The sequence below is a fragment of the Beta vulgaris genome, chromosome 8 (assembly GCF_026745355.1).
Source record: "Beta vulgaris subsp. vulgaris cultivar EL10 chromosome 8, EL10.2, whole genome shotgun sequence".
NCBI classification, from domain to species: Eukaryota; Viridiplantae; Streptophyta; class Magnoliopsida; order Caryophyllales; family Amaranthaceae; genus Beta; species Beta vulgaris.
The window spans coordinates 3,890,546-3,913,621 of NC_079209.1; the positions used below are offsets into that span (position 1 = coordinate 3,890,546).

General features: G+C 34.0%; 3 protein-coding genes across 3 annotated transcripts; all 3 read left to right on the top strand.

Moving 5' to 3' along the window:
- The first annotated feature begins 2,369 nt into the window (after window positions 1-2,369).
- LOC104900837 (zinc transporter 7-like) lies at window positions 2,370-4,547 on the top strand. The gene is made up of 3 exons (XM_010688367.3): window positions 2,370-3,120; window positions 3,772-3,921; window positions 4,061-4,547. The coding sequence occupies exons 1-3, from the start codon at window positions 2,437-2,439 to the stop codon at window positions 4,364-4,366; spliced, it is 1,140 nt and encodes a 379-aa protein (XP_010686669.2). The 5' UTR covers window positions 2,370-2,436; the 3' UTR covers window positions 4,367-4,547.
- Window positions 4,548-11,308: 6,761 nt separating this feature from the next.
- On the top strand, window positions 11,309-17,643 carry LOC104900709 (fe(2+) transport protein 1). Its single transcript, XM_010688202.3, has 3 exons — window positions 11,309-12,059; window positions 15,699-15,848; window positions 16,907-17,643. Exons 1-3 carry the CDS (start codon window positions 11,373-11,375, stop codon window positions 17,210-17,212), a joined length of 1,143 nt encoding a protein of 380 aa, XP_010686504.1. The 5' UTR covers window positions 11,309-11,372; the 3' UTR covers window positions 17,213-17,643.
- A 1,609-nt stretch (window positions 17,644-19,252) lies between these two features.
- On the top strand, window positions 19,253-22,771 carry LOC104900711 (pentatricopeptide repeat-containing protein At4g21705, mitochondrial). Its single transcript, XM_010688203.4, has 2 exons — window positions 19,253-19,715; window positions 21,188-22,771. Exons 1-2 carry the CDS (start codon window positions 19,398-19,400, stop codon window positions 22,415-22,417), a joined length of 1,548 nt encoding a protein of 515 aa, XP_010686505.2. The 5' UTR covers window positions 19,253-19,397; the 3' UTR covers window positions 22,418-22,771.
- The last annotated feature ends 305 nt before the right edge of the window (window positions 22,772-23,076 follow it).

The following is a 23,076-nucleotide window of genomic DNA, read 5'->3' on the forward strand; positions in this document are numbered from 1 at the left end:
CGTGATAGGAGATCACTGACTTGAAAGCAATTACGGCCCGACACTGGTGGTTATCGATCTTGGCCGGAATGCTCCCCAAGGTTTACACAGCAGCTAAGAATGCCACCACTAGCAAACTGAGCTTTAGAGAATAGCACGAATACCCAGGAAGAGAGAAGAGAAGGGAGAAGAGTGTTTGATTTTTTGTGTATCTGACTGAACAGAATGGCACTGATTTTAAGAATTCCAACAGCCACACACGCGTAGCTCCCGGGTCCAAGGCCCATGGCCCAAGGACCAAGGCCCATGGCCCAAGGCCCTGGCCCGGTCCGAGCGGCGCGCGTGTGATAGCAAGCCCAAACCAAACATATCATCCAACCACAAAAGCATCTCTAGTCACAACTCAATAGATGGAAGGAGGGAGGAAATATATAAACATGAAGAAATTCCCTCCCACAAGCAATGTGGGACAAACAAGAAAATGAGCCAAGGCTTTTCCAAGCCTTAACTCCAACACTAAACAAATTGAAGAAACTAAAACAACTGTTTCTGGTGCACCAAAGAGTTCACCACCGCCGCAGCTGCCGTCGCCGTCGCCGTCTTCATGGTTAATAAGGCCGCGGATACAACCGGCAGTACTGCAACGCTCATCATCTAATAAGATATGAGTAGCTTGGAGTCTTTACTCTTTAGTGTTCTGATAAGTTTTCTTGTTAGATTGAAGATATACAATAGTTGTTTCTTGATTAATTGTCATTATGTAGTTCTAATATCCTATGTATACATATGATGTTTGATAATTATTTCAGGACATAAATTTTGATACGAATGATCTTATATTACTCTATGCTTAGTCTTATATACGCTTATACTCTATAAGATATGATCAAAGTTCTGAATAATCTTTGAAAAATATGAGGGGAAGTATCACCACATGTGTCACATAGACACATATGATTATTTGTAGTGGTTTAAGAAAATTTTTATGACGAAGAAGTTAAGATATTCATATTGTTAGATTTTGAGCATTAACTTTTGATTAATTTAGAAGGGTCTTGGATAATTGTTTTCTTGGTGAATAATATTCCCAATTTAATCTCGCATTGAAATCTATAATCTGTAACCTTCATGCAATAGTGAGTCTGCTTTTCGACGTAGCGTAACCTTAGCTTACTCTACTCTTCCAAAGAAAAAGTTTGTATCTCTTAGGTAACAGTCACTTTTTTTTTTTTTTTTTTCTTGGGAACCAGATTAGCATACTTTTAAGATTTATGACTTTTACGTATAATGTAAACATATGCTTCTTAATAATCTGCTAGTTAGATGCATGAACAATCTCTATCCGAAGATTTAGATAAGGTATGTATGTACTTCAATTATATTTATTAATCCTTGAAATTAAACTAGATTAACAAGAGACTAGGGTCGTTTTACAAAGGTTGGAGACGTTGTGCTAATAATTGGCATTAGTCACTCAAAATAAATGATTATGCATAATTATAAGTATAAGTATTGATTATTTAGAAAATTACATACCTAGACCTCGAAATTCCAGTATAACTTTTATAGTAACTTACTTCCTCTGTTTCAACATAGTTACATCATTTAGCATTTGACTACTTTTCGTCAACCAACTTTGATAAGCTTTTTTCTCACCATTATATATCAAAAAACATAGTCAAGTGGGATCTTGCTTGTTAAGTTCGTCTCAATATATACGAGGACTTCAAATATCAACTTTTTATAATTTTTACTTATACGCAATTAGAAATATGAAAGTTCAAAAAAACGTCTTGACAAACGTAAAAAAGCAAAAGGTGCAACTATTTTAAAACAACGGAAATATTTCTAAACTCCAACTTTAATCAGAATCCACATAATTCCAAATTTTAACTACCACACGTATTCCAAATTAGTTAACCAATAATATCACATTTAGGCATGCATATTGTATAAATTTGTTAGACTTATTTTACATGTAAATTTACTCATGTCATGATGTAAAAATTGTAATACAACTGAGATTCTGAGTTCTGACTTTGCAATTCGTTGACCATATATCATTTCTCTTCTCTCCTTCAAACCTAATTACTTTTTTTCCATTGTTTATCCAAAAGTCAGAACTGTTGACAAAACATAAGATGAGAACATTCTATAAAAGGCATGGTGCTTGCTAACATACAGGCCGTCAGTACGGGCGTGTACTTGGTGGCGTCGGTGCACCGTGCACGGATAATGCACTTTGTACCACTCCCTCCACATACCAAGCACAAGCTCATATTAAATATTAAATAACTAGCATATAGTAGTACTTTACATGAATGTAACTACATTATAAATTCTAAAGCATCCAACATAAAAACAAAAATCACCGATCAAACACTTTTAAATCTAACACATAAAAAGTTACTTAAGTACGTAAAGTTACTTAAGTACGTACATACGTAACACCAAAATATGATTACTATAATGAACAACAAGAGAATGAGGGTGCTCCAAACACTCACCATTTCAATCTCTCTCCTCATGATCCTCCTCCTCTCGCCCTCGGTCCGAGGGCAAGAGGACTCAGGATGCGTGGCGGCGGCTGCCGGAGGATGTTATGATAAGGAAAAATCCATGAAGCTGAAAATTATAGCCATATTTACCATACTAGTAGCTAGTGTGATAGGAATAGGGTTACCCTTATTTTCAACCGCTTTTCCTGCCCTACACCCAGACCGTAACGCAGCCGTTGTAGTAAAAATCTTAGCTGCAGGGGTAATTTTGTCCACAGGATTCATGCACGTACTCCCTGATTCTTGGAATGATTTAACCTCTGAATGTTTGCCTGAAAACCCTTGGAGGGTTTTTCCTTTTTCCACATTTATAGCTATGGTTACCACGGTATTAACGATGATGATGGACACTATCGCCACCGCGTACTTTAGGAAAAGAGGACTAAAGAGAATGCACCACCATTCCGGTGGTGGTCACGACACCGGTGGTAGTGTTGGTGGTGGTGCTATACGTGATCATATGCAAAGTCCTAGAGAAAGTGAGATGGAAATTGTAGAGCAAAACTATAATAGTAATAAGGAGCTAGATGTGGAATCTGAGGAGAAGCAGTCTCAACTCTTGAGGTATCGTATTGTGGCTCAGGTATGAATTACTCCATTTGTCTAATTATTATCTTATCATTTTCAATTCTATAAGTTTAAAAAGGTTTTGAGTTTGGACCCATTTGGTGAGTTTTTACCAATTCTATAAGTATCTAGTAAAAAAAAAAACATTGTTATCATGCTAGATTAGTTTGTTTTAAATTTATATTTATCGTAACATTAGCTATTTATAGTTTTTATAATGTACTAATACGTGATAATTAAATAAATTACTAGTCATAATAGTGTATTAATGATCGTGAATATTCTGATTTTTTTTTAGAAGTAAGAAGAAATCCTCTTTTTGAGGAGGAAAGAAAGTATACATTAATGATCAGCCATGCATACGACATCTATAAAAGAAGATAGGAACAACAAGTACAATTAAAATTGAACCAAAAACTAATTTTAATTCAACAAAACTGAAATCGCTAGTGAGATCAAACATTGAAAAATACCCTCATTAAAAAGAAATCCTCTTGACTGTCCTAATACAGGGCTCCATCCAGAGGCCCATTACGTATAATTCTGTTAGTGCTAGATTAATTTACGGTAAAAAGGTAAAGTACAACAAAAGATTATACATATGACGCGAAGTAACAGTAAAGTTACAATGGCATGAATCGGGTACTAAATAGTAAGTATTGTGCAGGTATTAGAGCTGGGAATAGTTGTGCACTCAGTAGTGATAGGATTGTCAATGGGTGTATCAAACAATCCATGCACTATAAGACCACTTGTAGCTGCTATGTGCTTTCATCAGCTCTTTGAGGGCATGGGTCTTGGTGGTTGCATCTTACAGGTACTTCTAATTATTGTTCCTTCCTTATATTTCTTCCGAATTGCAAAAAACAACTTGGATTATTAAGAGATTAAGTGTCTCAATTAACTTTGATTATGTGATAATTAATCCATATAAGTATATCTATTGAATGATTTAGGCAGAATATGGATGGAAGATTAAAGCAATAATGGTAGCCTTCTTTTCAACAACTACACCATTTGGGATAGCTCTTGGAATTGGGTTAACAAATGTGTATGATGAGACTAGCCCAGCTGCCCTAATTGTGGTAGGAGTGCTAAATGCTACTTCATCTGGGTTACTTATTTACATGGCTTTGGTGGATCTACTAGCATGTGATTTTATGGGACCTAAGCTTCAAGGAAATATCAAGCTTCAATTGGTTTGCTATTTTGCTGCCTTCTCAGGCATGGGAATCATGTCCCTCATGGCTAAATGGGCATAAGCTATGAAATGCAAAAAAAAAAATTATTTGGAAAGAGTGAGGAACGAGGTTTTTTTTATTTATTTATAGTGCAAGGAAAATAAATTTTGTATTCTTGAGAACATATGAGGTGATGTTCTTATTTTGAGTCTTATGTTGATTAATGAATTGAAGTTGTCATTTTCTAGTTCAAGTCAAAATCGATTTTGCTAATTTCTCGTACCATAAAGTATAAATTTGTATCACACTATCAGTTAATGGTGCAGCGTAAGTTACTAATTAACATAAATGAAATAACGAAAAATGCATATATAGGATTACTAAAAAGTAAGACTAATGCTACAATGAAATTATTGTTAATGCATATATGAGGATATTGACAAGCACAAATGACATCGTTGATGATAATGCAATATGTTGCACTACTCATCACAAATTAGCACCCAACTATAATATAAAAGATATTCTCTATCAATGAGAAACAGACGCGTGTTCTCAATTCAATATTAGGCTTCATTATCATTAAAAAAATCATAAATTAATCTTCGGCCCGATTTTTTATTTCTTTTATCATGAATTTCAATTAATAATATTGATTAATATGATTTTTTATTGATTATAACTCATTTTTACTAACTGAATTTTACATCATAAAAAGTTTTAACTAAACAAAAATAGATTAGATTAGGAAATAAAAGAATGAAAATGAAATAGATTCTTTTGTTTATAAAATAGGAAAGAGGGTTTTTAGTACTCTTACCCTCTATCCTTTAAAGGATCTTTATTTATTAGGTCAAGGTATATCAGGGCATGAATTTATTAATAACCTTTGATGATGAGGTAAAGCTTTGTTTTTGCTGTCTTCTTTACGAAAAGATCTGTGGGATCGTTGTTGTTGGTATTATTAATTCCGCATGAAAAAGCACTAAAATCAGATGATGTATTAAGGATTTGGTGTTGAGTGAGAGTATTCGACATAAAGATTTCGGGGAGTCATCAGGTAGAGCTAGGGAGTGCTAATCGAACAAGCCACAATCACGAGCATAGAGGGTTGCTCGACTCGTACTCACTAAATTTCGGTTCACCTTGAATTCTAGGCATTTCATTGTTATATCTTCTTTTCTTTATAATGTTTTTCCTTTTATATTAGATCCATTTATTTTTAATGAGTGTTAATGTATTTCTTTATTTCAAAGAGAAATTAATGGAAAACAATTGAGTTGCGTGCAAGGTTGTCAAGTTTCGAGTGAACTCGAGCTAACTTGAGTCGAGCTTTGACTTAGTCGGGTTTGAGATGATCAACTCGATTAGCACCCTTACACTAGTGTGAAAAATGTTATATGTCACAACACAACAGATCTGGTTTTAACAAACAGAATTCGTAAATCCTCGAAAACTTGGCAGGGAAACTGGCCACAATATCTGCTCCAGTCCTTAAGGAAGCCGAATTTGTTAACAGAAAACTGATCCATTTTTATGTTAACTGTTAACTGCTCTCGTTCCCATAACCGCAACGGTTAATTAGGCCTAAAATTTCTCATCGCCTTATATTTGACGCACCTCTCTTTCTATCAACCCTAGCCCCCTTCTCAACCCTCTGTCCTTCTCTCTCACCCTCTGTCCTACCTCCAGACCTCATCAACGTCACTGACGCCACCAACCTCCTCATCCTCTTTTTTTCCTCTGCTCCTCTCTCCTCCCTCTCTCTTCCCTTTCTCTCTCTCTCCTAGGGCTATGGGCTTTATCTTAGCTCTTACCGCCCACTTTAAGGTTCAAGATTACATGGCCGAGTTGGCTTGTGTGTTTGTATTGTTGGTCACTTTGTTTTGGTATGAGGTTTTATGATGCCACAGTTGTCTGCTTGCCGTGTGCGGCGGAATGCTCGTTTGAGGAATAGGAATAGGAATAGGAATGAGGCGTTGGAGTTGCAAAAGCTCAATAAAATTGTAGAACGAGATAGGGAGAATGAAGTTATGGGTTTCTCTCAGCTCTCACTCGTCATTATTGCTGGGTTTTATCACTCGCATCTCACTCGTTCTTGTTGGCGTCTTACTCGGCTTTCCTCGCCTCGCACTCGACATCTTCTCACTTGTCAACCTTGCCATCAACTAATACCAACCACCATCTAGGGTTTGAGTTTTTGAGTTTTTGAGTTTTTTGAGCTAGATTGTAATTTTGGAGTTTTTTAATATCTAGGTTTTTAGTTTCATATTGTAGTTTCCATTTTTGTTTTTTTTCGTTTTTTTCGTTTCAGTTTGTAAGTTTGTAATTTTCTGTATAAGTTTCATTTTGTAAGTTTTAAATTTGAGTACAAAGTTTGTCAGATTTTTTTTATTTTCTGTACAAAGTTTCAATTTTTAAATTTTATATATAATATTTTTTGGTTTTATTATCTATTTATATAAAATTATTTTAAATATTATATGTAAGCTTAGTTTTCACCGGATTAGATGTGCTTTTTCCACTAGTGCGTGCTAGGTGGAGCACACAATGAGGGTAGAGGGAGGAGACAACATGGGAGATCTAAGCGGGAAAAGTCACGGGCCAAGAGCGACCGAATTAAGAGTCGGTAAGTCCCAAGCAGAGTGTTATGAATGCAGCGAGAAAGGCCACTATAGGAGAGAATAATGCCAAAATTCCAAAGACGTTGAAGGAAAAAGAAAGAAGAGGATCAAGATAGTGATGACGAGAGTGATGTTTCGACGAAATCTATAACAGAGTATGTTTCTGATGCTTTGGTGGTAGATCGTGCAGAGAGTTCAACTGGTTCACGGATCTTGGATTCGAGTTCCTCGTTTCATTCTTCGCCCCTACAAGAAGTTATTTCACAATTTGAATTAGAAACTCAAAAAGATGTATCTTGCAGATGATAGACCATTATGTGAGCGTGAAGCTTACAAGTAGGGACATGTTTGAGTTGAAGGGTGTTTGAAGAAAAATTTGATATCAATTAGTCAACCTGACAAGTACAACTATAAGGTAGTTTGTTCGAGGGTGGCTCTTGAAAAGTTGTAAAGAGTGATATGCTATGGTAATAGTTGGATAAGTACAGTTGTACACCATGGCCCATGGGGAACACTAGGAGTGTTTATAAATATTTGTGAAGCGATCTTCAGGTATTCGATTCGATTATTTAGTTTCCGGATATTTTGGAATGGATATCCGAAAATTTTCGAATTCGATAAGACAAAAAATTTCATTTTCGGAAATCTGAAAAATATCTGAAACATTAGAATTTTTTCAGATATCTGATATGAAATATCCATGATCTGATCCAATCTGAAACTTATTTTATGAACTTATCCTTTCAAAAACATATTTTTTTTAGTTTTCGGATATTCGGTTTTTTCGGATCGGATTTGAATCGCATTTTTCTCTATCCGAAATTTCGGATCAGATTATCCGAAATGACCCCCCTCCCCCCTTAGGGAACATGACAAAGGTAGCAAAAGCAGGGGTCACGAAAACTTCACAAAGAGTGTCTTCGGTTAAAAGTTTGTATACAATAAACTTGTGAATAAGAACTGTTGTGGTAGAGTCACTGCCTTTTTGGCTAGAGTGAATTGTAGAATGAAAAAGGTGGAGACTGGAGAAGGCACACATGAATGTGGTGCGTGAGAAACATAAGCTAGAGAAGGATGTTTTCTTCAGGTGGGAGCATAGTCAGAATGCATGCTCGGAGAATTATGAAGATCAGAGTCCCTATGGCTCGTATTATAATGGAGATACGGGGTCGAGTGAGACCTCAGTGTTGTTTCTAATGTGAGTACGGAATGACTCTGCATTAGGTGATGTATGGAGAGTGAAACTGACAAGTTAAGATTACATATTTATTAGGAGTGTGTTCTTCATTCATAAAAATCTGCAAGGTAGGAGATTGTTAGGTATGCGTTGAAAACGTATATCATGAAGCGATTAGACGAATTAAGTAAAGTTGACAATAATTAAGCATGTGTGGAGATGGTAGAGTGATGCGACGATGTGGAGTAGCTCACACCAAACCACGACTGCAACAAGGAAGCATAACTTCAGGAGCCTGCAGGCATGGGGATACACCCGCATGAGATGGTGAGCAAGCCTGCATCCCCAAGCGCTCAAGCCCGCCCCCGCTGCGTATAATGAATATAGGATGTTGAGACCCATTGAAAATCCACTTGTGAGTGTCCCACATTGGAGAAAGAGGAGAAATTATTACACTTTATAAGGTAGAGGTGTTACTCCTACTATCACCAAATGGTTTTAGTATGGAACCTCCTTTGTGCTTATAATGTGGACCAAATTTCACCTCCTCCTTGCTCATTGTTCGGGTCACCTAGGCCCATTTTCATATAATCTGAAAAATTAACATAGGATAGCAATGTTGTGCTAGCCCATAGGCCATGCGGGTCGTGGGGTTTAGCGCCTAACATGCTGTTAAGTAGGTTTTGTCGTGTTCAGCCCAATCATCGGTTGTAACTACTTGGAATAGGTTTATTATTGCTCAATTAGTATAAACAGGCAAGCCAATTGTTATTTTAGTATATGTCATAATAGAGATATTAATTAATTTAGAGAGACTAGAGAATTCTAGAAAAAGGTTAGGGAGTCTAGAGAGATTAAGAATTCTCCTTGTATCATCATCTCATACTCAAAAGTCATACTGCACTGTTCGTGGTTTTCTCTTTATTCAATAGTTTGCACGTTAAATCTTGTGCGTCCTTACTTGTTTTGATTTATTATTTCTCCGTATATTAAATTTCGATTGCTTGCCCACCATACATATTATTCCAAACACCTTTCTCAATTCATATATAGTTGATATCTTTAATCAGCCTATTATGTCAAGAACTGAGTCTAACCTAATTGATTTCATATGAATAACTCAATGTTGACAATACAACTAATTTTCGCAAAAAGAAATTACCTAAAAGCACTGGTATACAAGAAGATAAACTCTAATCGAAAACAGAATCAAGGGCTGCTGGTCAAATTAATTATACTAATTATTTATACAAAACATATGATGCAATACATCTGACTTAGCAACTCATTGACTTTCACTAATCTTCTCCATTACCACCGTTAATTTTCATTATCTATTCAAGCCGGAACAGTTGTCGAAGCATAATATGAGAACATCCAATAATAAAAGGCACGATACTTGCCAACATATATATTCTTTTATCTTGATGATGAAACACTCAATCATAAAATAGCTTGCAAATTGATTAACTAAATAGTGATAATCTACCCCCCTATAAAAAGTGTATACTGATTATCTAAGATTATGATGCAAACCTCCTACCAAAGCCGTATAGGTTAAAAAAATAGATATGCAAAATTGATGTATGTCCTAACAACTATGATAAGAACTAGGGGGGTCATGAAATCTAGAATACTAGTTAAAATCTAACTAGTTGTTTTAACTAGTCATTTTAACCCGTACCAACTACCATGTACGGTCTCCTGATAAACTTTTGTAAACTCAATTTTATATCTATACTAATATATTAAAAGGCGTGCATAAACCAGGAACGGTATCACGTGGCGTTCTCCTTAAAGAGTTTTAGATCATGTAATCCATGTACAATAAAAAAAATTAGAAATTGCATAGTATAGGTTTTGATTATGTGACCTCAAGTTCATGTACTGAAGTTTTAACCACTAGACCAAGTAGTATTTAATGCTATTATATCAAAGTATAATATCAATAAATGAAAATATTTTTACTCGGAGCATAGCCCGGGCCTAATAGCTAGTGTTTAGTTAATTGAAGCTCAAGGGAACTTATGATTATAGTTATGACACTAATAATCTATCTTATTGTTTTTTAATAATATAAACATGATTGACTTTATGACTTACTCTTCATATATTCATGTAACTGTTATTAGGTTTAATTATTGGTCAAATAAAGTGTATTTTTTAATTTCTCTACCTTATCCAATAAATTTGTGAGCTAAGTCAATAATTTTGATCTAGAAAAAAATGGTGTCACAATATAATGCAATATTATATATCATCGTAATATATTCGTTAATTACAGCTTTATAGAATTATGGGGTAATTATTTAATATTTCCTCCTTTAATTGATGTATCATGTTGACTTTTGACACTATTCGAATATCAAATTTGACCATCTTTAATTACTAATTTATAAAGATAAATGACATAAATTAGATTATTGTTGATGGCTTAATCTCAATGTATATTTTCAAAAGTTTATTTTTATAATTAATAATAAAATATAATTGAAAATATTTATGATTAAATATGTACATCGACAAGTTTGTCTATTCAATATGATGCATCTATTAAGAAACAGATGAAGTATCAATTTCGTATTATACATTGGTTTCATCCTACTTAGCCAAACACATTCCAACCCTTACTACACCTATAATAGGTTTATCCCAAATTTCAAACCCAAGGCAAAACTCAAAACTAACCCAAACATCTTCCAACTCTCCCAATAGTTACAAATGCCTTACCTAAGATTGAATCCTGTTGAAAGGTTATATTATAAGCTAAGCTCAATTAGTATATTCCTAACCATCATGGTTGATAAATTTTCAAATGATAAGTAATTAATAACTGTAGGTAAGTAGTCCATGTCAGCCTTTGTCAAAAAAAAAAAAGTCCATGTCACCCAATAAACTACATACTTCTATATGTTGAAGTATGTTCTATGTATGCTTTTGTGTACTCATCAGGCAATAAATTCTGATTGGCCCACATTCACACATGTCCAGCACAAGCTCATTAAATATCCAAATAAATTTTTATAAATCTTGATTATTCTGATGTTGAGATTAAAGTAATAGAGAATTAATTAAATCATTTGTAAATGGTGTCTTAGAACAAACAATTATTGAAACTAACTTGCTAGTAGAAGCATTCAACACCATTTACATAAATCTCAGTTTTATTATAAATAGGAAACAACCATCACTCATTAAACACACTTGTAGTTATAACTAAAACAAGTACACAAAAGCTCCCAACATACATACACACACAAAAGAAAGAGGCTAGCTAGCTAGGGCAATGGCTAACAAGAGAATGAGGGTACTCCAAAAACTCTCAATGGCAATCCTTCTTCTGATAATCCTTCTCCTTTCGCCGTCGGTTCGAGGGCAAGATACCTCGGGATGCGAGGCGGCCGCCACCGGAGGATGTTATGACAAGGAAAAATCCTTAAAACTCAAAATCATAGGTATATTTACCATACTAGTTGCTAGCATGATAGGAATAGGTTTACCCTTATTTTCAACTGCTTTTCCTGCCCTACACCCTGATAGAAACGCAGCAGTTATAGTAAAAATTTTAGCTGCAGGGGTAATTTTGTCAACTGGTTTCATGCACGTACTCCCTGATTCATGGGATATGTTAACATCTCCATGTTTACCTGAAAACCCTTGGAGAATTTTTCCTTGGTCTACTTTTATAGCTATGGTTACATGTGTCTTGACCATGATGATGGACACCATTGCCACCGCTTACTATAAACAGAAAGGGTTGAAGAGAATGCACAACCATTGCGGTGGTGGTCATGGTGGTCTTGGCGGCGGCGGCGGCGACGGTGGTGTTGGAGCAATACATCATTTAGAGAGTCCTAGAGAAGGTGACATGGAAATGGTAGACCAAAGTCATCATAAAAGTGATAAAGAACAAGGTGTAGTAGTTTCACAACAAAAGGAGTCTCAACTCTTGAGGTATCGTATTGTGGCTCAGGTATGAATAAGTTATTAAGAATTGATTTGTTTATAATTGTTTGATAAAGAATTTTTCTTATAGTTCTGTTTTGACTAGATTAGAAAGAGTTAATCCCAACCATATCCATTTAATTTGGAGTTATATTAATTTGGACATCTTAAATCAAGCTTTCCATGCATTAACTTCCAAGCTATAATATTCTTTGCTCTTATCATTACTATTTTTATGTTTTTTTATCCATATGAGCCACGAATGCAATACAAAGAAGGGGATTCGAACATGTACCTTATCGTTCACAGCACCTCAATCTTAACCACTAGGCCAAGACATGCATCCTTGATCATTACATGTTTTAATCACTAATCTTTTTTTTTTCTACGTTTAGTAATTTTTTTATCAAAGTTTCATGCCAAAACTTGTCAAGATAAAATGAGACAAGAGAGGTTTATCTATTCGTTGTTTCGCTATCTTTGTTAATTCTTGTCTTGCTAATATGACATTTACGATTATCTTTATGTAATCTAACACGTCTTTTCTACTCAAAATGATTATTACGGTCTAAGTTTGGCAATCAACGTAATTACTGATAAAACATTATATGTCACATAAACTTCTAAGAGTTTGTTTTGTAAGAGGCTATCTATTTTTAAATTAAAATTTGGCAATGGTAAGTTTAATATTTAAAACAGACTAGCCCAATAGTGATTAGGTTAATTTCTTTCGATCACGAGTTTAATCTATTTAGTGACTAGATCTACTTTTATATTAAAATTAGATCGTCTCTTTTGATAATTTTTGAATTTCTAAAACGTCATAATAAGATTATCACTTAATATTCTTCCAATCTTTAATTTTAGAAGTACAAAAGGCCCTCGATATAATTTTCGAGATAAATATGATAGAATAGAACAAGTCAATATTATTTTTCAAAATTATAACCACTAAAATTGAAAAATTCCATCGAGAAAAGTACTAATACTCCATTTAGTTTTAAGGTTTGTGTAATGCTATAAGAAATCAGCACTCGCTTTTTGAAAATATCTCTTAATAGTGACCAGTGTAGATTTGAAGAAGATAAGAGGGGAGGAATATGACTATATGAGTTCATAATGATGTTATTCACTATTCTTTTGTGTAACTTGTATGGTTAGCTAACATAACATCTTTTTTAATACTATACATTAGTTTAATACTAAATGAACTTCATTGTCTATACTTTATACACGTCATTTCGTAGAATTAATTACCATTTAGGCTATGTTCAATTCACCTTATTTTTGCTTATTTCAGATCTAATCAGATCAGATCAGATCAGATCAGATCAGTTCAGATTATGCTTATATTTAAAAATCATTATATCTTTCATTACATATTAGTAAAAAATATAATAATTGAATATTAATATAGTACTCATTGAGACGAATCAAACAAGACCCCACATGACTATATTTTTTCTTATATATTGAGAAAAATCTAAAAGATAAGATCTTGTAATCAGATCAGTTCAGATCAGATCAAATCAGATCAGAAAAAATAAGTTCAGATCAGATAAGTTCAGATCAGAAAATTTCAGGTGAACTAAACATAGCCTTAGTATGTTGAAAGTCAATTTAATGCAGTTCTATTATCATCTGTTAATCACTAGTTTAATTTATTAATACCAATAATTAATGTGATTTTCTTCATGAAACACTTGACCAAAAGTATAGATGGCTACAAAACTGTCCATTAGCTAATCCCCGCACATATTACTCACATAAGATGGACAAATAATGATTTAAAAATGCATTAACACTCGATAAATATTTAAATAAGTTATATACAGATGATATCGTGACACCATAATAATTCGTATTTATAAAGTTCAAACAATATGGTTTATTAACATTTATAATCATTAAAGAACTATACTAAAGATAATAATCAAATTTATTGTTGACTTTTTCGGTGATGGTAGTAAACAGTTAAAAATCGGTCACCTTCAATTTTAAAAAGATAATATCTACAAAATAATCTCAATAACTTATATCACTACCAAAATAATTTTAGATAAAAGAAATAATCATTCGAATATATAACTACATAAGATTGTTTTTTTTTTTTTTTTGATCCATATGAGCCACGAAGGCGGTACAAAGTACAAAGAAGGGGAGGGGGGATTCGAACCTGTGACCTATCGCTCACAGCACCTCAATCTTAACCACTAGGCCAAGACATCCTTGGTTACTACATAAGATTGTTGACGCACGCATTACGTGCTTATGCGACTAGTTGTTAATTAATTAAAGCGTTGAAGCTATCATGTCATTTTGATCAACAATTTCTTATAAGGATGTCAGGATATGCACATGCATGCATGCCCTGAAGACATTTTAGATCCGCCAACATGGGCGTAAAAAAAGAAAAAAGACAGCATAGTCCAGCTACAAGTTAGTGAGTTTCTTTGGTGGAGAGCGTAGTCGACGAAAGTATCTAGGACTTTAACTGTCTTCAAGTCCAACCTTTGAGTTTAATTGACGTATATATGATATGAAGTACTTGCGAAGTTAATCAATTTTTCATAAAATATCAAATTTTAAAATTTGATTTTAAATCTTAAGCGTCACCTCTTAAAACTTTAACCAACTAATAAGCTAGTTGACATTTCCAACATTACAAATACAAGACACAAATATTTTGTTAAAAATAAGTCAAAAGTCAATGATTAATGTGTCAAACCTTTCTAATACATATATTTTATTGAAAATGAATATCTCGAATAAATATTAAGATTTGAAAAATATCATAGACCCTTTTTTTAGGTAAAGGATAGCGAACTCATCTTATTATTTTAGTTGTCTAACTAGCTTGGTCATGAATTATGATTAGTTTATAATACATTAGTTTTCTTATCTTTAAAATATTTGGAATAATATGGTTGTTATTGTCAATATGCTTAATTCGTTTCCGTAGATTTCAATTCTATTTGTATGATAAAAGACACGACATCTCCCTCTTTGATATGACATTTGTTATTTAATATGTTAATCAAAGAAAGATATGATGACTTTGAAGATCGAGCTTGAACAATACTCACAATTTAAATTGAAAAACTTATATGTCCTTCAATTATTATCAATTGCAACATTTGTGTTCTTATGATTTTCAATGAATAATTTTAACCATGTATAATAATATACATGAATGAAAAACAGTTCAAATTGTATGATTATTATTTGACTTTGCAAAAGCTTTTATTGTACTAATAATGAAAATTTAATATAGAGAAGAAGTAAAATAAACTATAAATCAAAGGAAAATTGTATGTACATAATTATAAAGGGATGTTAGAACTAACTCATGTTCTACAACGAAACCCACGCACTTTGTTTTGCTAAATTATAATCATTTTTATACTAAGAAAAAAACACTATCATTTACATGCCTTAAGAAGAAATTAAATATACCCCCTCAAGAAAAACAAGTATTTGAAAAATAAAATAGGGTAGTGTATCCTTTGTATACTTATACCCTCTGTGACATATTTCATAAGCGTATATAGCATCGTATCTTCAAAAAAGAAATCGAATGTACCTTACTCATGATACAACTGGCCGCTAACAAAATGGAGCAAATATCACTTATTACATACTAAAAATGGATGTAAAAATTGTGCAGGTATTGGAGATGGGAATTGTAGTGCACTCAGTGGTGATAGGACTGTCGATGGGTGTTTCAAACAATCCATGCACCCTAAGACCACTTATAGCTGCTATGTGCTTCCATCAGCTTTTTGAGGGCATGGGTCTTGGTGGCTGCATCTTACAGGTACTCATTATTTTCCATTTGCTAAATCAAAAATTATCAAAAGAGAGGGTCTAATTTTATTATAAAAGTAAACCTAGTCATTAAATGGATTAAATTAGTCACCTAGAGAAATTAACCTAGTCATTATTGGACTAATTCTCTTTTTAATATTGAGTTTACCATTGTCTGATTTTAATTTAAATGTACGCGGTTTCTTACCAGACAAACTCTTGTTAAATTTAAGATTTATATTCCTTACCAAAAAACGAGTATATTCTCCACGTATCTTGGACAATTAAGAGCAATAGTAGCTTAAATGACTAGTCTACAAAAACATACTTGTAAAATCCTGTTAATATATTAAGATAGAGTTGACAATATAAAGGAATCTTTGGCGAGCTTTTAAAGCTTTGCAATAGACTAATCTGTTATTTAAAAAACTATATATTGTGAGATTGTCATCTGAAATTTAAGCTAGTAATCTAAGCTAGCGTATAGTTGCAGAACTAATAATTGATCTCAACATATATGTTCCACCTAATTCAACAATATCTTAGAAGAAAATCATGTATGAAATAAGTTTTTTTGGGGGGATGTATATATGAAACTAACTTAAGTGCTTAACAATCGGCAGTGTAAAAAAGGTACCTATATTAACAACTGTGCTATTACACACAATAACAAGTTAAGGTTCAATAAATCAACTTTTTTTTTTTAACTAGTTGACTTGGTTTATAGAGCTTAACCTAACTCAAAAATCTACGACAAATTCCGATTTTAATCGATAAAATTGAAACAATTTAGTGAAATAAAATTATTATCCAGACTGATAGAGTATAAATCTATTTTTAGGACTCCAATTATCAGCGAACATTTAGATAAAACCCTCGAAAATAGATGTTGAGCTCATTCGAGATATACTTAAAAGTTTATCACCCTGCTCCCATGTGAATATCAAAGCGTAAATAATTGTGTGTCCATTTTACATAATCTTATACGAGCGTTATCGATCTCTTCATTTGTGCTTGTAAGTAATCCGCATCGTACCATTAACTAAACATCTATATTTAATGACTCAGGCCGAATACGGGTTGAAGATGAAATCAATAATGATAGCCTTCTTTTCAGCAACAACACCATTTGGCATAGCACTTGGGCTGGCTATGCTAAATGTGTATAATGAGAATAGTCCATCTGCTCTAATTGTGGTGGGAGTACTCAATGCTACTTCATCTGGTTTACTAATTTACATGGCTTTGGTTGATCTATTAGCATGTGATTTTATGGGACCTAAGCTTCAAGCAAATATCAAGCTACAATTGGTTTGCTATCTTGCTGCCTTCCTAGGCATGGGTGTCATGTCCCTTATGGCAAAATGGGCATAAGACATATATACTACATATTTTCTTCTTGGAAAAAGTAGAAAAAAGGTCTTTTTCTTTTCTTTGGGAGTACAAGCTAATAAATTGAGGGTGGTCTATTTTCCCTATGTAAAGTTATTATTATAACTTATTTTAGTAATTTTTTTTAAAAAAAAAAGATTGAGCATATGTGTCAAGTCTCACTAATTTGATCAGAAAAGTTTAGAGTGTTTTTTTTTCTGGGTATTCGAGCTTGTATTCCATAGTTTATTAGCAAAAACATGTGTGATGTAAAGAGATTGACAAATTATGGTCCTCAATTATACCGACTTGTAGGTAATATATGAAAATTGAGATGTTTCACCTCGTCGCTTTCTCATATACTACTAGATCATACTCTATGTACTATTATATTTTAAATTAATCTTAAGTTGAATTCAATGAAATTGATGGAATTGTTGTCATTTTCTAGTCTATGTCATATTTGTTTTTGTTAATATCATACATTATATGATTGTGGAATGATGTTTATTGAATTTTTATTTCTGTGGAAAGGGTAGAGTCTATTATAACAACATCTTTACTTATAAAGCAAGGGGAGATGCTCATTTCTGTTAATATTTTTTTGGATTATAATACTCCTTTATCTCATATTAGACCAAGGACAAGTGACATATTTGGTAAAGAGAATATATTTGTCTCTATCAAATCTAAATGTGTACATATTAGGCAAGATATATATATGTAGTTAAAGTTTTCACTATTTGACCTAATAAAAAAAGTTGAACAACTAATATAAACAAAATATAATGGGTTGAAATATAACAATTTTGTTAAAGATATGATAAATCGCTATTTCAAATTCTTTAATTAATTAATATTTTATAATATGGTTAAAAAAAAAGTGAACTTAGATCTTACAAGAAGTAAGATTTTCTTTTGTTAGGATGCACCTTATTAGACCAACTTTTTGTATATTAGCACTTTTTATTTATATCCAAATTTGTCTAGAAGCACCTTATAAGTTACTTTTTCCCTTCCATCCAATCCTCTTTTGTCTTTTGGTGTTTAAAAGCCCTAAACCAGTTAACTAGCCGATTTAACTTACTTAAAACCCATTCACTCCCTCTGTCTATCTTATACTTGCACATAAATAACTTATTTTTAAGTACATGAAAGAATTTTTAAAAAATATTACCTCCCCCAAAAAAATTTTATCAAATGATTATGTATATGAATTATGATGGGTAAAATAGAAAGTCCCTACCATGGCCAAATCAATTTCTCAAACCACACACAAGAATTCCACAACAGTTTGAAGCCCAAACTTCTATCACATCAATAACCATAAACCAAAAAAAATCCCCAATTAAAAACCCTCTTCCAAAACCCTACAAAAACCTTAACTGGTCTTTCTTTCCTTTATAATCTTTTTCCTTTTATGCTAGATCAATTGATTTTTATTGGGTGTTAATGTGTTTCTTTATTTCAAAGAAAAAATAATTGCAATCAATTGAGTTGCTTGCAAGGTTATCTAGTTTCAAGCTCAATCGAGCGAGCTCGAGCTAACTTGAGTCGAGCTTTGACAAAGTCGAGTTCGAGTTGCTCACCAGCTGCTCAACTCGATGAGCACCCATATGATCGTTCCTTTCATATTATTAGGCTTGAGCCGTTACCAAATCTATACAAATATACTAAAAGGCGTGCGAAAACAAGAAACTGTGCCACGTGGCGCTCTCCCTAGGGAGTTTTAATTAGTTCATGTAATCCATATTCAATAAAAAAAATTAAGAAATTGCATAGTATAGGATTTGATCTCGAGACCTTAAGTACATATACTAAAGTTTTAACCACTAGGCTAAGTTGTTTATTATTATCATAAAGTATTATATTAATAAATGAAATTTTTTCTTACCCGGGACATAGCCCGGGCCTAATAACTAGTTCTAAATTAAAAGTAAACAGTCTCTTACAAGACCAACTAAGGGAGAATCACTACCGTGGGCCAAATCGGTTTCTCAAACCACACACAAGAACTCCAGAATAGTGCTTTGAAGCCCAAATTTCTATCACGCCAATAACCTTAAACCAAAAACCCCAATTATTAAAAACCCTCTTCCAAAACCCTAACAAAACCTTGAACCAATCTTCCATTTCTTTACATTTCCCCCAAAATTGAAACCATTTCACAAAACCCCATTTCAGAAAAATGAGCTCCAAATTATTTGTGATCCTAAATCGACTAAATTCAAGGCTAAATCAAGCTCAAATTTCATTAGAATCAGCTATAGTTGGGAGCTCTAATTTGATCATCAATGAAAATAGAAGCTATTACACAAGTAGAACAATAGGTAAACAAGGGAAAGAGAGCTTGTATGCAAAGATAAGCCCTTTAGGAAGTCCTGGAATCAGCATTAAACCAGAGCTTGATGGTTGGGTTGAAAAGGGTTATAAAATTAGGGTTGCTGAGTTGTTGAGAATCATTCATGATCTTCGCAAACGCAAGCGATTTACTCAAGCTCTTGAGGTAATCTCTTGCAATTTTTGTAATTGTTTGATTGAAAATTTGCAGGTTTTGGATTATTGGGACGTTTTGATGATCATGTTATAATAATGAATATATTTGACTGAAGTTATATGTGTGGATATAGTAAGTTGGGGTGCCATTGTTTTTGTATTTTAATGGGGGTGTTTGTGTTTATTATTGCATCATAATTTGTGGGTTTATACAAGTATGATTGTATTTTTTTGGTCTTATGGGTGTTTGTGAAAGTGGGTAGTTATGAAGTAATGGGTGCGAATTTGGAACTAATGGTTTTTGTGGAAACTGGGAAGAAGTGTTTGTTATGCTTGAAATTGAATTGGGATTATTGGAGTTACATTATTACATGATTTATGGGTATGTATTATTTGTCCTGCTCCAGAAAATGAGACACATAGAAAAGGAGAATTACTATTAAGTTACGGCTACAATAGCAAATTTTTCGCAATATGATCCTTTATCTGAACACTAAGAACTAAGAATATCATACTTTAGAGGATCTGTTGGAATTTTACTTCTGAGGTTTTCCCCACTAGGCTACTTATGGCAGGAAGACAAGCCAAAGCTTCTGTGTGCATTGCCCCCATCACGCTCAACATGTTGCTTCATTTCTTACAATCCCATTCTAAGGCCTAGGCCCCCTGTTCTTGTGTTTAATTTTATAGTTCCCGAGATAGAAATGTTGGCTTCCTCTCAATCCACCTAAGGTTCTTAGGCTGCTTACATTGTAATGTGTGGTCACAGCAAGATAAGAATGGGGTTCCTTGGGTATGTGCGATTTAGAATTTGTTTTTTTTGGTGATTGTTGGTATGTGTGTATCCTTTTTTCTTTCTATATTTTTTAGAAGGCAGGTATGTTTTGATAACATATAAATAAGTGGATATGTTTCTCTTTAGCTAGGAGTAGTGGGTGTTTGAGTATTAAACAACAGTGTCTCATGTCCTGAGTACTGTGAGTAGTGGGATGAAAAAAGTGTTTTCGTATCGGTTGGTCTTGTCTCTCTCCAATATGCAAAGTAAAAGAGGTGAGCCTTCGGGTTGTATTCCAGAAAACCCTCTCCGAGAGCTAATTAGTTTTTTATGACTGATGTTTCGGGAAGGAGTGCATTTAACAAGAGAGAGAATGAGATTAGAGAGGGAAATTTTGAAGTTGATGAGATAAGTATTATGCTTAGCAAAGGCGTGGAGGGAGTTACTTTCTGAGCATTACTCTTAGGCCTTAACAAATAGCTTGTTAGTCACTCCCATGCTTTTGTTTGCTGAATCAATCAAGGCTTGCTTTTAGGGGTCTCACAGAATGTTTGAATGTTTATTGCACAATGGCACAATGGTAACTAATTAAACAATTAATAGATAATTTAATTTTTTTACTTAATACTGCAAAGTCCAAAGAATATTCAAGTTTTATTAATCTTTTAGCAGGGTTCCTAAGCTTACGATAAGACATATCGATGCAGGTCTTAGAATGGATGAACACCAAAGAGGTCTGTAAATTCACACCAACTGAACATGCAGTACAATTGGATCTCATTGGTAGAGTCCGTGGATTTCTGTCTGCAGAGAGCTATTTCAATAGTTTACTTGACCAAGATAAAACCGATAAGACATATGGTGCTCTTCTTAACTGTTACGTGCGACAACGCCAACTTGACAAGTCCTTGTCGCACTTGCGAAAGATGAAGGAGATGGGAATTGCATCTACAACTCTCACTTATAATGACATTATGTGCCTATACACAAATATAGGACAGTATGAAAAGGTCCCAGAGGTGCTAGCTGAAATGAAGGAAAACAAGGTTTTGCCTGATAATTACAGCTACAGACTTTGCATCAATTCATTTGGAGCAAAATCTGATTTCGAGGCAGTGGGATATATTTTGAAAGAAGCAGAAACTCAACCTCACATGGCAGTGGACTGGAACACCTATGCAGTCGCTGCCAATTTTTTCATTAAAGCAGGTAACACTGACAAGGCAATCGATGCCTTGAAGAAGGCAGAGGTCAGAGTAGATAAGAAAGAAGGTACTGGCTTCAATCATCTGATTTCTCTTTATGCCAAACTACAAAAGAAGGATGAGATCTTAAGGTTGTGGGAACTCGAGAAGAGTGCTTGTAAGAGATGTATCAACCGTGATTATATTAATGTATTGGAGTCTCTTGTGAGGACGGGTGCAGTAAAAGCAGCTGAGGAAGTGCTGAAGGAATGGAAATTATCTAATAATTGCTTTGATGTCCGAGTTCCTAATATTGTCATTGCAGCTTATTTAGATAAGGGAATGCTGGAGGAAGCTGAGGCAATGCTTGTGTCAGATAAGGAAAAGGGTTGTAGTCCGAACACTTGGGGATTATTAGCAGCAAGGTACCAGGAGAAGGGTGAGATGCAAAAGGCAATCAGCTGCATGAAGGCTGGCTTGTCATTTTATGTAGAGAATAAAGGTTGGAAACCAAGTAAACAAGTCATTTACAGTCTTCTTAATTGGATTGGTGATGAAGGTAGTGTTGAAGATGTAGAATCTTATGTCAGATTATTGAGAAATGCAGTTCCCGTGAATAGACATATGTATTATGCTCTAATTAAGGCTCATGTTCGAGATGGCAAGGATGTCGATGAGCTTTTGCAGGAGATGAAGGCTGACGGCGTTAAAGAAGATGAAGAGATGAAAAAGATTATACAAACGAAAACTTGATCACTTCATGATCACGCTGTTCACAGAAGCTAGTATAGTGATTTAGTCATTTAGGCGATGCAGCTACTGCATATTCGAGGATGAAGCGCACTTTTTAACTGCATCTGAAACCATGTTGGCATGCCTGATTGTCAAATTTCACAAGTGATCATACCTTTTCAGGTCGTTACTTTCATAATATTTCCCTCCTTTTCTGTACTGTCGCTAATTTGAGAAGAGAAAACTTCTCGAAGGTTGTGATCTGATGTAATCTTGAACTAGGAATGATAGATCGCTGGAGAAAATTATCAATTCACATGGTTTATATTGTAAGCATTTGAAATTCAATCAATAAAAATCATTTTGATTGCAGAATTTGTTTTTATCGGCAGGACTTTAAGCAGTCAACACTCTTGACACTTACACATACATGCCCTTGTGCATCCCATGTTGACACTTTCTTATGACTGACAGGGATGACATATAGTGCAGAACTAGGTGATGCTACCCTCCACCTCTCTCGAGTAGGGCGGTTATCGATAGACCCTCTATCGGCGGACATAGGCATAGGCATTTTGTACCCATGTCCAGTATGTAGGGTTGGCAGTTTGACACACTTGTAGCCATCATGATTCATGGGTAGTGAGATGAGCATAGATTTGAGATTTTACGCACAACAC

What these genes read in the sequence shown, in the direction of transcription:
- LOC104900709 (XM_010688202.3), top strand. Translation starts at nt 11,373, where the DNA reads ATGGCTAACAAGAGAATGAGGGTACTCCAAAAACTCTCAATGGCAATC. An exon ending in GGTATCGTATTGTGGCTCAG is followed by an intron (nt 12,060 to 15,698) that starts GTATGAATAAGT and finishes AAAATTGTGCAG; the next exon opens with GTATTGGAGATGGGAATTGT. An exon ending in TTGGTGGCTGCATCTTACAG is followed by an intron (nt 15,849 to 16,906) that starts GTACTCATTATT and finishes TTAATGACTCAG; the next exon opens with GCCGAATACGGGTTGAAGAT.
- LOC104900837 (XM_010688367.3), top strand. Translation starts at nt 2,437, where the DNA reads ATGATTACTATAATGAACAACAAGAGAATGAGGGTGCTCCAAACACTC. An exon ending in GGTATCGTATTGTGGCTCAG is followed by an intron (nt 3,121 to 3,771) that starts GTATGAATTACT and finishes AGTATTGTGCAG; the next exon opens with GTATTAGAGCTGGGAATAGT. An exon ending in TTGGTGGTTGCATCTTACAG is followed by an intron (nt 3,922 to 4,060) that starts GTACTTCTAATT and finishes TGAATGATTTAG; the next exon opens with GCAGAATATGGATGGAAGAT.
- LOC104900711 (XM_010688203.4), top strand. Translation starts at nt 19,398, where the DNA reads ATGAGCTCCAAATTATTTGTGATCCTAAATCGACTAAATTCAAGGCTA. An exon ending in GATTTACTCAAGCTCTTGAG is followed by an intron (nt 19,716 to 21,187) that starts GTAATCTCTTGC and finishes ATATCGATGCAG; the next exon opens with GTCTTAGAATGGATGAACAC.